At 34.7% G+C, this 15,554-nt stretch overlaps 1 protein-coding gene and 1 pseudogene across 1 annotated transcript; one reads left to right on the forward strand and one right to left on the reverse strand.

Moving 5' to 3' along the window:
- Positions 1 to 2,779: 2,779 nt before the first annotated feature.
- On the forward strand, positions 2,780 to 6,589 carry LOC120146279 (homeobox-leucine zipper protein HDG5-like). The gene is made up of 11 exons (XM_039159888.1): positions 2,780 to 3,006; positions 3,095 to 3,246; positions 3,323 to 3,440; positions 3,786 to 3,968; positions 4,042 to 4,485; positions 4,584 to 4,682; positions 4,779 to 5,166; positions 5,251 to 5,519; positions 5,593 to 5,688; positions 5,771 to 6,258; positions 6,291 to 6,589. Exons 1-10 carry the CDS (start codon positions 2,875 to 2,877, stop codon positions 6,221 to 6,223), a joined length of 2,334 nt encoding a protein of 777 aa, XP_039015819.1. The 5' UTR covers positions 2,780 to 2,874; the 3' UTR covers positions 6,224 to 6,258; positions 6,291 to 6,589.
- A 1,105-nt stretch (positions 6,590 to 7,694) lies between these two features.
- LOC120146245 lies at positions 7,695 to 10,513 on the reverse strand (annotated as a pseudogene).
- Positions 10,514 to 15,554: the final 5,041 nt, after the last annotated feature.

The raw sequence follows: 15,554 nt of genomic DNA on the forward strand, positions 1-15,554 counted from the left end.
ATATATAAACTACAAAAATGTTTACAGTATTAGATCACCATATAAGAAATTTCCAAGTAATAAAATTTGTTTATATAAAAAGAATGGCACAGGTGATGATGAAGGAATCTAATATATGAGGTAAGCATTCATTTGCTCAACTATTAATTCTCTGTATATTATGAGAGAAAGATAGAGAGAGGTGGTCCTGGTGATCATGAAGACACCTTTCGATTTTAGTACAAAAGGTCAAAGCCTCATTTATGTCTTGTAGTTATGCCAGTCCCTTCCTGCCTCATTTATGTCTCGTATTTTTTATCCGGTTCTTTTATTCATTATATTTCAAACATTTTCGTCACCATATATGTTTATGGTTTTCTAAGGAAGTTGTTTATGTATTATGTTGGAAAATAATAAATTTTCATACACTTGAGATAAATTATTTTAAAAATTCAATTTTTGTTCTGGTAAAATAAAAAAAAGATAAGATCGAGTTTGGTTGTTTTTATTGTAGTGCTATTGTTAATGAATGATTGTTGTTGTATCTTCATAGATGGACGTCTAATATTCTCAAGTATTGAGAAGAGGACGAATCTATTTTGAGGAGATTGTTTATACCTGCCCTGACAAATCTTGTTACTAGTTCAACTTTTGGAAATTTTGACAGCAAATTTTTCACATACTTGAAAAAATTATTTCAAAATTCAATTTTTGTTCTAGTAATAAAAAAGACAATATCGAGTTTGATTTTCTTTATTGGAGTAATGCTATTGCTAATGAATGATTGTTGTTGTATTTTGAAAGATGTAGTCTAATATTCTCCAAACACTGAAGAGACGACGGATCTATTTTAATAAGATCGTTTGTACACGTCTCAACTAATCTTGTTACTAGTTCAACTTTAGGTAGATTCTTTGCAAATTCTTTACAGCCTTCAAAAGCGAACCTCCTCTCAAGTGAATTTTTGGTCTTCGTAACACCTATCCTTCGTACAATTTTTAATTTCAAATTAATATTTTATGTACAGTATTTACTCTTAAATTGGATTATTTTGATACTTTAAATGAATCTATATTCTAAGATGACATGTATTATCAACGTCCCTTTCAATTTAAATTTAGATAAGTTTATTTTTAATAACATGATATTATCTATTTTTATACCTTGTAGATATATTAAATATAATCATTATTTGTATTTATATATAGTAAAAATCGCACGAACACCCTTTAATAGTAAAAGAATTATCGTTATTTATTGAGGTTCAGATTCAAACACTATAAATGTACCTTATATTTACTCTAGATTAATTAAAAAAACTTAAAAACCTTAATAGAACAACAATATTTCGATCTTCATCAATTCCTAGCATTACTATCTAATAATATAATAATTAAAATATAGGATTTTTTTTTTATTATCCTCCGGATTCGAAGGTGATTTGAGTTCAGAATCCGAAGATATATCGGATTCTACCCAAAATTGGGGGCCCCGCATTTGACATCTACTTTCTAAAGTTCTGTTTGACTTTGAAATCCAAATAAAAATCCAAAAATAACGCATCCGAAAAGGGAGCGTTTCGATCAGGAAAAGGAAGGGAGCGTGAAAGGAATCAAATGAAGCCGGCGCGTGTAGAAGAAGCTAATTAAAAACGTTTTGACTTGAGCTGATCCACTTTTTTCTTAATTCACAATTTGATTCCTAAATTAAATTTACTTTTCTCACTCTGATATTTAAACATTTTTCGTCTCACTTAAATACAGTCGTACCATGTTCTTATGAAATACAAACATTTTTATAAAATATTAAAATTAGTTTCTAAATAAAATCGAAGGTTAAATAATGAATAGAACCTTTTCGTTTTCTTTTTTATTTTAGGAAACGTATGGAAGGGAGATCATACAATCCCTTTATTACCAAAACGGACGCGTTGCAGAAAAAATTACAATAAATGTGACGTCGCTTGATTTCTATGAAACTGCAATTACAATCCTTTTTTTTACCGCGAGTCCACAAATGGTAAAATCTAAATAAACTTTAGCTCCAAATCAATAATTAGTCCCTTCATTTTGGCAAAGATTAATATTTAGTCCTTAGTCCATGTATTTAAGAAACAAAAGCTAAATCTCAAGCAATAATCTTTTAAAATGATTTGCTTCTTAAGTTGATGTTGTCGAATAGGTGTAATGTAAATGTATCAACAATTGAATTACAATTTTAAATAGAAAGGTGAGAGGGATTAACTTTTTTAACTATTAAAAGTTAAGGGCCGGAATCACAATTTCACCTAAAAGTTTATTACAAGAAGAGATAGAGAGGGGGGAGAGTTGGTTTTCTTTCTCTTCTTCTTCTTCTTCCTCTGCAAAGGAAACACCGACAACATTGGTTGTGGTATTTACGGCTACATTGATTTTTTTTAAATATTATATTCTCTGTTTTACACTGTTTTATTTTGTATCTTTTTACCTTGTTTCTCTGGTGCTTGGTTCAATTTCTGAAGCTTTTGTTCATGGTGGGTTTTCATTGTATTTTGGGTTGAAGAATTAGTAGAGTGGCTTCCAAGGTGAAGCTATTTTCTTTTGAGAAAAAAAATCACACAATTCATTTTTCAAATTTCACTACCTTTTCGCTTTGCATTTGATTTTAGAGTAAATTTCTCTTTTCCTGTAGGTTACAGTCTGCTACTTCTCATTTTCTGATTATATATATATATATTTGGGTTGATGCATTTTTCTTCTATATATGGTTCAACAAGTGGATGTTTAATTTGCCTTGAAGGGTATTTTTTATTCTTTGGTGAAGATGTTTTGATCTTACACTATTCTACTGTTGCAGTGTAGTTGAAAAACCAGAGTAGAATCAAAAGAAGAACGGTGAGTCCAAAGTAAGACAAAAATGTATGGAGATTGTCAAGTGATGTCATCAATGGAAGGGAACGTGGTTTCTTCAGAAGCCTTGTTTTCATCAACATTTCAAAACCCTAATTTCAACTTCTTACCATTCGAACCTTTACCTCCTATGATCCCTGTAAGTCTCCCATCTTCCCTTCTTCTTGCTTAAGCTGCACTGTTTCCCCCCCCCCCCATTTTGTGTGACTTTTCCTGGGATTAAATAGAAAGAAGAAAATGGGTTGAAAGAGGACATGGAAAGTGGGTCTGGTAGTGAAATACAAGCTGAAGACAAGACTGAAGAGAATGGTGGTGAGAAATCCGTCAAGAAAAAACGTTACCATCGTCACACTGCTCGCCAGATCCAAGAAATGGAAGCGTATTTCCACTCAACCCTAACTCTTTTTTTAAACTCTTGTTAATGTTTATATAGAGAAATGTTTGGCGTTTCACAGTGTTTTTAAGGAATGTCCACATCCCGATGACAAGCAAAGGATGAGGCTAAGCCAAGAGCTTGGCCTTAAGCCTCGACAAGTCAAGTTTTGGTTCCAAAATCGCCGCACTCAGATGAAGGTGAATTTTCAAAACCCCGCTTATTTTCATCTTTCTCTACCGAAAAACAAACCCTATCACCGGAATAAGAAGAAAAATCCGAACCCCAAGGAAACGCGTTGATGGGTTTGCATGAAGAACCAGTTCAAACCCTAAACTGATGAGAAGGGTTCTTTCTTCTTTAATTTGGGCCACTGCAACTACAGTCTGTCTTCATAAATGTGGAATGGGTTCAGCATTAAACTCGTTTACCTGCTCACGTGCTTCTTCCCAAAGGGTTCTCACAGTTAATGCAGATTATGTTTTATGTATACTCATTTTGGCTCTTAAGGATGTACTTAGTTCTTGGTTTAAATTAATTGTCAGGCTCAACAAGATCGATCTGAGAATGTCATACTTAGAGCTGAGAATGAGTTTCTCAAGAATGAGTTTTACCGGCTTCAAGCGGAACTCAGTAAACTCGTTTGTCCGAAATGTGGTGGCCCGCCTGTGCCTGGAGGAGTTTCCTTCGAAGAACTTCGTATAGAGAACGCAAGACTTGCAGAAGAGGTTATTCATCACGATATTACTTTTTTCTCTATTTATTCATGCATCGAGCTAATGCTGGTATATCTTTTAACAGTTGGAACGGGTCTGCGCCATTGCTTCACGATATATGGGACGGCCAATCCAAACAATGGGTTCATTGATGCAACCTTCATTAGAATTGGACATGAACATATATCCAAGGAAATTCCCAGAGCCCATGGCTCCTATACTGTCTGAAGCAGACTCCTTTCCTGAGAACAACAACCTCTTTTTAATGGAGGATGAGAAAACTATTGCAATGGAGCTTGCCATGTCTGCAGTGGATGAACTGGTGAAGATGTGCCGAGCAAATGACCCTCTTTGGATTCGAAACAACAAAATTGGAAAGGAATTACTTAACCTGGAAGAGCATGCCAAGGTGTTCCATTGGCCATTAAATCTCAAGCAACGCTCGAGTGAGTTCAGGACTGAGGCTAGCCGCGACAGTGCAGTCGTTATAATGAATAGCATCACTTTGGTAGAAGCATTTCTCGATGCCGTACGCTGCCTTTCCTTGAATTCTCTCTGACAATTTCATTCGACAGCTATTTTTCATGGCGAAAACTTGGTTTTGAAATGATTTCTTTACAATTGTAGAACAAATGGGCCGAGCTCTTTCCATCAATAGTTGCCAGAGCCAAAAGTATTCAAGTTATATCACCAGGTGCTTCAGGGACTAATGGTTGCCTCCAGCTGGTATACACTCCCATTTCATGCAATGCCTACGTCATATTCATTAAACTTAATCCTCCATGGCTCCATCTGATTAGTTGGTTTTGTTTATTTGGGCAGATGTATGCAGAATTGCATGTTCTATCTCCGTTAGTGCCCACACGAGAGGCATATTTCCTTCGTTATTGCCAACACCAAAATCTCGAGGACGAAACGTATTGGGCAATTGTTGATTTCCCACTGGATGGCTTTCATAATAACTTGCAGTCTTCGTTTCCCTTATACAAGAGAAGGCCCTCTGGCTGTTTAATTCACGACATGCCCAACGGCTACTCGATGGTTAAATGGGTTGAACATGCTGAGATTGAGGAGAAACCGACCCATCACATTTTTACTCACTTTGTTAACAGTGGAATGGCTTTTGGAGCAAATCGTTGGTTAGCCGTTTTAGAGAGACAATGCGAAAGGATTGCTAGCCTCATGGCTAAAAACATCACTGACATTGGAGGTTCAATAAATTCTGCTACTTTTTTTTGGTTTGGCTTCCATTTCAATCAGATTTTACAGTACCCATTTATTCGTTCACTTTCAGTGATACCTTCACCTGAAGCAAGGAAGAATCTAATAAGACTATCCCAAAGGATGATAAGAACATTCTGTGTGAACTTCAGCAGCTCCAGCGGTCAGTTATGGACGGCTATTCCAGACTCCTCCGACGATACTGTTAGAATCACGACGAGGAAAGTGTGCGAAGCAGGTCAACCCAATGGACTCATTCTTTGTGCTGTTTCCACTACTTGGCTGCCCTATCCTCATCACAAAGTGTTTGACCTTTTGAGAGATGAACGCCGCAGAACTCAGGTTCCATCTAGTTTCATCACTCTTTCTCTTAGCTTCCTCTAAAAATGCTCCATTATAATGTAATAATATGCAGCTGGAGGTTCTTTCAAATGGGAATGCTTTACATGAGGTGGCTCACATTGCTAATGGTGCCCACCCTGGGAATTGCATTTCACTTCTTAGAATCAATGTAATAATTTTCTTCTCCGATTGCTAAAAGTTACATTTCCACATCTTTAACCCTATAACTTCTAATAAAAGATTAAATGCAGGTTGCCGGCAACTCCTCCCCAAACGTAGAGCTGATGCTGCAAGAGAGCTGCACAGACCGATCCGGTAGCCTTGTTGTATACTCAACTGTGGATGTCAATTCCGTTCAGCTTGCGATGAGCGGGGATGACCCATCTTGCATCCCATTGCTTCCCATAGGCTTTTTCATAACCCCAATGGAACTCATCAAAGATGCCCACAACACCGAAGATGCAAATGGGCATATGTCTGCAGGCAGTCTACTCACCATTGGACTTCAAGTACTTGCCAGTACAATTCCATCGGCAAAGATCAATCTGTGGAGCATTGCCGCCATCAACAACCATCTATGCACAACCGTTCACCAAATCAGTGCTGCTCTGAGTAGTGACAGTGGCTCCCTTGGCTGCCCCGATAAAGGGAATGGTGCAGGCTCAGGTTCCTGCAGTGAGGCTGCTAATGCACCAGAGAAATAGGGTCTTGGTTCTTCGTGAATTACCCGTAACATCCTCAGTTTTTTTAATGGAGCTGAAGATGGGATGACAAATTGGGGAAGTTATTGGTAATTTAGAGAAAATCAAGTAGTGGGAATGTCTAGTTAGTAGGAGTTTTAGTAATTTAATGTGGTAAATAAAGATGTAATGTTTGGTGTGGGGAAAGACTGTAGTGGCAATAGGTGGAGGGAGTCAAGAGCGCACCAGTTGTTGTGGCCCTTACTTTCTGGCCGTAAGCCTAAAATTGGGTACTCACCAATTAGCAAGGGTGGTGGTACTGGTTCGGGTATTGACTTCTGCGTTATTGCTCTTCTTGTTTAATTTGAATGCTGCTTTTAGACTTTTAATTAATTCTATTATGCTTGCCTCTATTTTTTTTATTATTATTATAATTCATCAACGGAACTAAATAGTAAAAGAAAATAATGTATTTTCTAGAGGTTTTAAGTTTAAGTGGTTTCGTCTATAGGGTGTGTGCATTTGATTATAAAAATTTTAAATAGATATTATCCCTTAATTAAAAAGTTATGTTTTAAATAGGAACAAAACTATGATTTTATGTTTACGATAATTTAATTTTTTTTTAGGAAGATTATCTCTTTCACTCCTGTCTTTGACTTGTACCAATGGCGGTGAGTTGTATCTATGCAATTTTGTAACATCAATTTTTCTTTAAAAAAATATACAATTTGGTTTTTAGATTTTGAAAAGTTGCAATTTTTTGAGGAGTTTAATATATTTCAGCTACTTATTAGATCGTGCTTTTTTATATATCCACTTTATGTCAAATTTTAGATTTCCCTTAAATTTAGTATTTCGAGTAAAACTAGATTTTAAAAATGGAGTTTTACACGTACCTGAATAGGAAATCGACAACTTCTCTAAGAATCCTATATGATATTTTTTATTACAAAACTTTAAATTCTTCATAGAATTAACATTTCAACATAAAATATTAATTTTAAAATTAATTAAAAATTGAAAAAAAAAAAAGAATTTGGTTTGGATCTTACTCAAATATTAAGGTATACCAGCTAATTTTTTAAGAAAATTTAAATTCTTTATTTAAAAAAATTAGTTCATCAAACATGACATAATATAACTCTAAAAAGACTGACAGAAGATTAAACAACCATTGCCATTAATTCCATTCAAATTTTTTTTGATAAAAGAGTATTGATAGTAGAATGTACTGAGCAATGTTAAGGTAGTCATCCCCAAAATTAAAGTCTGGAAATTGCATTCGAAGGACGGTGTAATCTTCCCATGTGTTATACAGATCATCGAGATTCAACCAAGGAACCAGCAACTGTGTTATTGGTGTGTTGTTTCTATTTACGATTCGCTTCCCTACAATCTTCTCAGGAAATATCTTTAACTGGCTGTCTATTTCCACAATCCTCTTCTTCAGTAGACTCACATGGAATACAGGGTAGATCCGAGATTCAATTGGTCAGTCTACTCGGTAAGCGACCTTCCATTTATGAAACCTATTGAATTCTTGAACCATCTCGGTCCAGTCGTAAAAGCTTGAAGTAGTGGCCAGCCTCTCCATATTGAAGGTAATGTATATTCCAATGGTTTTCCTGCAGCGCTCGGAAAGAAGTTGAGGCTGTTGTAATTATGGAGATTAATATTTCGGACAGAATCAACTTCCATAGAAAGGTAGGACGCAACATGTTCGATTACAGCTTCAGCACGATATGAGGCATGTACATCTCTTGGGGCTCTTAATGCTCCTCGACTTGGAAAGTTCGTTTTGCAAAGCTTTATATCGAAAGATAGAGCACCCCAATCATATTTCCCAAGTGAACCTAGTATATGACTCGACATTATAGGACTTTCATCAACAAACATTCCTGCATCAAGCAATATATCAAGTTTGAGGACAATAATTTTCTTGTTGCTTTTGCATCCCACTCTGTAAGTTATTTTCATAGAATGCCTTCCTCCTGACATTATCATATTAAACTTCCTATTGACATAAACTCTAACCGGACGGTGTAATCTTTAAGCAGCTACTGCACATGCTGATGCAACTGCCATGGATTTTACAGACTTCCTACCAAATCCTCTTCCGAGCCTTTTAGTTATTACGCAAACATTATGGCCAGGAACACTGAGGCATGTAGCTATTGTACTGTCAGCAAAATCGGGGCACTGAATAAAACTGTATACCACTATGCAGTCGTCCTCGTCCGGGATGGCAAGAGAGGTTTAAGTCTCCATATAAAAGTAGTATTGTGACCCAACTTTGATCTGAGCATCAAGAATTTGATGATCAGCTTCAGACATTCCTTTCGAAAAATTGCCGACCTGCTCAGGATAAAAGGAATGAGGGACCTTATAAAAGCTCTCTCAACTGCCTCTTCAACAGATAATATTGGTGGCTCTAGATTTTCCTTGTCATATTCAACCATTGCAAGATTAGCTACGATGTCTGAGTTTTTCTGCGAATCTGCAACCACAAAGGCAATCTGCTGACCAACAGCATATACTGGTTCAGTTCCAAAAATCGTTATACAACCCAAATTCAAACCAGGAATGTCTTTGCAAGTAATGAGTGCAACAACTCCATCAGACGATGAATGGGGTCGAGTTTTATGCCCTTCACCCTTGCCCTAGGCTCCGTGCTATAGATAAATGCTCCAATATAAGCAATCTTTTGGAGATGGAATGTCATCCACATAAATAGCTTCACCAGAGGCTTGGAGGATAGCTCTAGTTTTTGTCGTTGGCTCTCTGATAGGATAATATTCATGTTTGAACTGAATCTTCTTATTTGAGGCTGATAACGAAGTTAGGCAGTGAGTTTTACCGATTTGCTCATGCTCAGAGTCAGTTGAGGGGATTAAGAACTCAAAAAAGAACCCAACAGCCAAGTTTGATCTATAGACTGGACTAGAGGTGCCATCTTCATGTATTACCAAAGTTTCAAGGAATTTAAAAGCCTCGTACAGCACACTAATGCTTAGCAATTTCCCATTTAGAAACTCCTCAACCTCCTTCACCCTAATAGCATGCTTGGTTCCGTATACACCAAACGCGAACCAACAGTTATTTAGCATAAATCCAGTAGGACTCTGAGACAGCTGAGCCAAGAAAGTAGAATTCAAGTATGGGAGTGCATTTCCAAGGGAACGTGATGCAGCTCGATATGTTTCGAACAGTAACTTTTCTTGGGCATCAGAAGAAACACTCGTACTTGATTCCAAATATGGCATTTTAATACTCAACAGAACATTTTCCAAATCCAGTGGAGGTCTTCCGAGAAACTCCTCAAGTGTGAGCTGTAAACGACTCTGACTGGTCATTATCTCGACAATTGTATCCATAGAAAAGAGTATTATAGCAATATCTGATGGAAAATGTTTCCTCTGTGCAATCATCAAATTCCCACCTACACTACCTGAATTCCTGATGAACCTTAAAGCAATCTTCTCCATGTGGTCACCGAGTTTTTAGAACACCAGTTTAGTTTCTAAAAGAATTTCTTGCCTTGTAAACCACAAACAATGAATAAGATCGGTGTAAACCAACTTTTAGTAGTTGAGAATGTTGTTGGGAAATATTTGAAGCTTGCATACTTTTATTAGACATTTTGGGAAGACTATTTTATAAGTGCTTTGTGTAATACCCATTTTTTGGATAGTGACTAAAATGTAAGTTTTGAAAGTTTAGGGGTTAAAGTATAAGCTTTGTAAAAGTTTAAAGATAAAAAATTTAATTTTTAAAAGTTATATATTTTAGCTCTAAACAGTTTGGCTTAAAACAAGAATTTTCGTGGTAATCAAATTTTCGATACGAGATTTGTGTTAAAAGCTATAAAGTGATAAAGTTCGGTATAAAAATCGGATAATCGGATTGAACTAGGATTTTACGAAAAATTGAAGGATGATAGAAAAAGGTTGGAAATAATATTTTCATAATTTAGAATAGTGGAATTTAACATGGATCATAAGAATTAAGGTCGATTTTCCATATTAAGCCAAAACTGTGAAATTTAATGACTAAATTGTAATTTTTGAAAATTGACAAGGATAAAGTTGGAAAGTTAATTTTTGTTGATTCATCTTTGACTTTGAATTTTAAATGGGAAGATATAATGGTGGCATGGTGGAAATTAACAAGAATTTTAAAGGATAAAGTTGAAATTTCATATTAAATGAATTTTAAATTCATTTAAATAATTATAAGACATGTGTATTAGTGAAATGGTGTAGAAAATAAAGAAGAACCAGCATCTTCTTCTTCAAAACCCTTAACCACCATTTCTAAAGAGGTAAGAATTTTCAATTTGATTGTTATGCTTATTTGATTATTTTTGGGTTGAGCTATTAGATAGAGAATTAATCTACATGAAATTCTTTATCATTTGATATAAATATTACATGGTGAATAAGCATATATGTTGAGATTGAAAAATTATGGTTTATGATTTTGAAGGATTTATGGAAGATTATTATGTTTTTGATGTTGGAGATTAATTCTAAAGCATGTGTGATGAATTAATTGATGTGTAAGGTCATGTAGTTGGTTCAACCATATTAGGGTTTTTGGGAATATTTGGATTTTGATGTAATTTGAAGATGTGATGATTAGAATAACATGAAATTGATGCAAGGAAGTTGAATTCATGCTTGAAATTGAGTGAAAATCAAGCCTTAGACTACTTGAAGTATTCAACCATATGAAGAAAATTAGGGGGAAATATTGAAAAATATTTTATAGTCTAGAATTGATATCAGAAGTGTTCTATATGATTTGGAGATTAATTTGGATCAATTTGGAGCCTTGAGTTAGAAAAAAGGCTAATATGCAATATTTGTGAATTGTGGGATATTATTGTAAGAATGTGATATTTGGGGTGCTCAATGTGGATTTTAATATTTGAAATGCTAGAAATTTTAAGTTAGAAAGTTGAGTGGATTCAGTTTGCAAATTTGATAAACCTTGAGGTGGAATTCAACAAGTTCTAGGAAATTAGGGACTTGATTGCAAGTTTTCAAATCTGAAAGTATTATTTAGGTAAAATAGAACAATTATGGAAATTTTAATAGCATGTTCATTCCTGAGTTTAAATTATTGAGTTAGGATCAAATTACAAGTTTATATAGATGGATGGTTAAATTCGAAAAGTCTAAGAAGATTTGGGATGGAATTGTAAGTTTTTGAATGCTAAAGTATTGATTTGGGAATTTTATTAAGGTGCTGGAAATTTTAGAAATTAAAGTGCAATGATCATAATGGTGAAGGATCATTATGAATTTAATGGAAAAGATAAGGAGAATTTTAGAAAGAATTTATAATTAATGACTTGATTGTGTATTTGGCATAAGTTGAAGGGTTGATAGTGGAAAGAAATATTTATGGGATCGAATAAGCATTTTGGGAAGTTTGAAATTTTGATGGGAAACATGATTTAGTTTTATATTGATTTAAGTATCGATTTTATCTCTATCAAATTTTATATTTAAGCTTAGATTATGTTAGTTTGACAGTAATATATAGTTTGATACTAACATATAACGTCGTCAGACCACGATAAATCTAGTGATCCAAGTAACTCAAAAGGGAAGGAAAAATGCGAAATTGAGAAGATTACCGTGGAGAAGGTTCGATTATTAGGCAAATGTGAGTGCATTTAATTTGTATTTATGTTATCGAACAAACATTGGCTTGCGATGTGTAACACCCAATTTCCCGTATACGTTTCCATATACGAGTCATAGATGTCACATCACTTTTAAAACTTTCCACTTTTGAAAAACCAGTATAAAATTTGTTTCCAATCATAAAACGCTTTGATTTAATAAACTAAAATCTTCATTTACTTATAATACGTAAATAAATCTTAAAGGTACGAACATCTTTAAAATTTTACAACATCATAGTTCAAAATACTTTTCAGAGTATTGTAATAAATCTATTACATGCCAACTAACAGCATCAAAAGTTGACATAGTTGTCGTACAATTACTGATGAGTCGACCCTTGAATTACAAATGTCAAATGCACTCCTTAATCTGCTCGATAAAACCTACGCGTGAAATAAACACACGTTAAATATTTACTTAATGAGGCAATAACACTAATGAGGTGAAATCAATGCATCAATATATCATAACTATCAAATTCAAATTTATTGTTTTCAAATCTTTATAAGTTCTTTGGGGTGCACACATAGTGCCGATACATTCGTTCATAAACTTATTATGAATTCCGTGGGTTACACACTTAGTGCCGATATGGTCGTTCATAAACTTATTATGAATTATGTGGGTTGCACACTTAGTGCCGATACGGTCGTTCATAAACTTATTATGAATTCCGTGGGTTGCACACTTAGTGCCGATAGTACACATAATACTGATATAACAATGCAACATATGCATTTAACAACATGCAACTATAACTCTTAATGTACATAATAAATGCACTCACCTGATGTGTTTCACTAGTATGCTGTAATGATGTGCAACTATTCGACAACTTTATCCTCGCCCTTTTGTTTGTTTGACTCGGGAGCTTGATTACGATCTACATAAGCATCCATTATTACACACACCATACAAATGTTAGTATACTCTTCGACATTTATACTTTCAATAATACTCAAAAGTACTATTATACTCAATTTCTAACAAAATTCGTTCTATCTTAAATTTTCCAGACTCAATAGTATCGATACCCCTTCCATGGTATCGATACTTCTATACTATGGTACCAATACTCCCTTCAGTGGCGATACTATTTCTACATTCTGGAATCCATGGTATCGATACCTTCCTATTAGTATCGATACCTTCATCAGTATCGATACTAATTGTATTAGTATCGATATTGTTCATCGTATTTCCCCAAATTTAAACCTATAGTATCGGTGTTGTTCTTCTAGTACAGATACCCTTACCTAATTTTTCCATTTTCAACTCGATTTTTACCCAAATTTCATTTAAATTTCTTACTTTTACCTCTAATAATACTATTAACTCATCACTACTTAACCCCACTAACTTTCCTTCATTAATCTTCCTATAACATCCAATTTCTCTAAAGAACACTCCAAACCAAGAATCACACTATTTTTTCATACATGTTTTTAATCACATCTAATATTTCTAATCTATTATTTACTTATTTGACAAGTCAAATTTATATGTATCCTCAATAAAAACTCATATTTCAACATATCCCTCAAAACCTCATTTTCTTCAATCTCAAATAAATCATCAATCTCTTAGTTTTAATCCTCTTTAAACCTTCCTTAAGCTTCCAATTCACTTAAGGTTTTAAGAACAAAACAAAGACGAAAGGAAAAACTAGCTAGATGAAGCCTTACCTTTGGCTATGGAGGAGAGCACGAAACGAGCAAAGAGAAGAAGAAGAGAACTTAGCTTTTTCTTAACTTTTCCCCTTTTTCTCACTTAAATATCCCTAATATAATAAATTTTAAATCAATTTCCCTCTAAAGGACCAAAATGCCCTTTTATTCTTCCATTCTTACTAATTGCTCTCACACAATTTCTAGACCATTTATTATACTTTACCATTTAATCAATTTAATCCTCCAAATTTTTAAATCTTTTCAATATAGTTACTAACCCGATATTTGGGGTATTATAATTCTCCCCTTAAGAAAATTCGTCCTCAAATTTTAAAGAAGTACCTGATAGGAAGAGGTGTGGAAACTGCTTCCTCATATCCTCCTCTCTTTCCCAATTAGCTTCTTCTACTTTGTGGTTTTTCCAAATCACTTTGACTAAAGGAATCTTCTTGTAACACAATTCATTGTTTTCTTTAGCCAAGATCCGCACTAGTTCTTCCTCATAAGATAAATCTGGTCGGATCTCTATTTCTTCGGGTGTGATGACATGGGATGGATCTGATCGGTACTTTCTAAGCATCGACTCGTGGAAAAATTATGGATCTTGTCCATATCAGGAGGCAACACTAACTGATAAGCTACTGGTCCGACCCTTTTCAAAATCTCATAAGATCCAATCAATCTCGGACTCAACTTTCCTTTGCGCCGAAACCACAATACTTTCTTTCAGGGCGATACTTTCATAAATACCACGTCTCCTACTTGAAATTCAATCTCTTTTCTCTTTAGATCAACATAAGATTTATGTTGATCAGAGGTTGTCTTTAGATTATTTTGGATAATTTTCACCTTCTCCTCTATTTCTTTTATCAAATCCAGGCCGACTAAGTCTCGATCTTTTAGCTCAAACCAATTTAAGGGTATTCTGCACTTTCTCCCATACAACACTTCATACGGAGCCATCTTAATACTCAATTGATAACTGTTATTATAAGCAAATTTCGTTAAAGGAAAATACCTTTCCCATGATCCTTTAAACTCAATCACACATACCCTTAGCATATCCTCCAATACTTGAATAGTTCGTTCTGATTGCCCATCTGTCTGAGGATGAAAAGATGTGTTGAAATTCAATCGAGTACCCAATGCCTCATGCAAGGACTTCAAGAATCTTGAAGTAAACCTTGGGTCTCGATCGAACACTATCGATATGGTCACTCTATGCAGCCGAACTATTTTCTTTATATATAATTCCATATATTTATCCATCGAGTAATCTACCCGAACTGGAATAAAGTGAGTTATCTTGGTTAATTTGTCTACAATTACCCATATCGAGTCCTTTTTACCTGGTGACAAAGGCATCCCTGAAACAAAATCCATTGAAACTCATTCCCACTTCCACTTAGAATGGATATCAGTTGTTGTAATATGGATGACACTTGATGAACTTTCACTTGCTGACATGTCAGGTATCTCGAAACAAACTCTAATACAATTCTTTTCATACTAGGCCACCAATATTGACTCTTTATATCCTGATACATTTTATTCCCACCTGGATGCATAGTCAAAGGACTATAATTTGCCTCGGAAAGAATATATTTCTTCAGTTCATCATTATCGGGAATGGAAAGTCTTACACGATAATATAAACATCCATCAGCCCTTAGTTCGAAATCTTTGGCCTATTCTTTTTCTACTTGCGCAATTCTTGCCAAGCATTTCTCATATTTACCTTGCAGCTATTTTACCCAATTCAAAAGCATCGACTTTAACTTAAGCTCAGCAATTAAGGCACCATATTCCTTAACATATATACGCGAATCCAAATCTCGTAGAGCGACAAAAGTCTTTCAGCTAAGTGAATTGCTACCACATTAGTCTTTCTGGGATGATAATCGATGATCAAATCATAATCTTTTAAAACTTTGACCCATCTTCTCTGTCTCAAATTCAGTTCTTTTTGAGTTAGCAAGTACTTTA

This window comes from Hibiscus syriacus, unplaced genomic scaffold (assembly GCF_006381635.1).
Source record: "Hibiscus syriacus cultivar Baekdansim isolate YM2019G1 unplaced genomic scaffold, ASM638163v2 tig00110904_pilon, whole genome shotgun sequence".
NCBI classification, from domain to species: Eukaryota; Viridiplantae; Streptophyta; class Magnoliopsida; order Malvales; family Malvaceae; genus Hibiscus; species Hibiscus syriacus.

What these genes read in the sequence shown, in the direction of transcription:
- LOC120146279 (XM_039159888.1), top strand. Translation starts at nt 2,875, where the DNA reads ATGTATGGAGATTGTCAAGTGATGTCATCAATGGAAGGGAACGTGGTT. An exon ending in CTAATGGTTGCCTCCAGCTG is followed by an intron (nt 4,683 to 4,778) that starts GTATACACTCCC and finishes TTATTTGGGCAG; the next exon opens with ATGTATGCAGAATTGCATGT. An exon ending in TTTCACTTCTTAGAATCAAT is followed by an intron (nt 5,689 to 5,770) that starts GTAATAATTTTC and finishes GATTAAATGCAG; the next exon opens with GTTGCCGGCAACTCCTCCCC.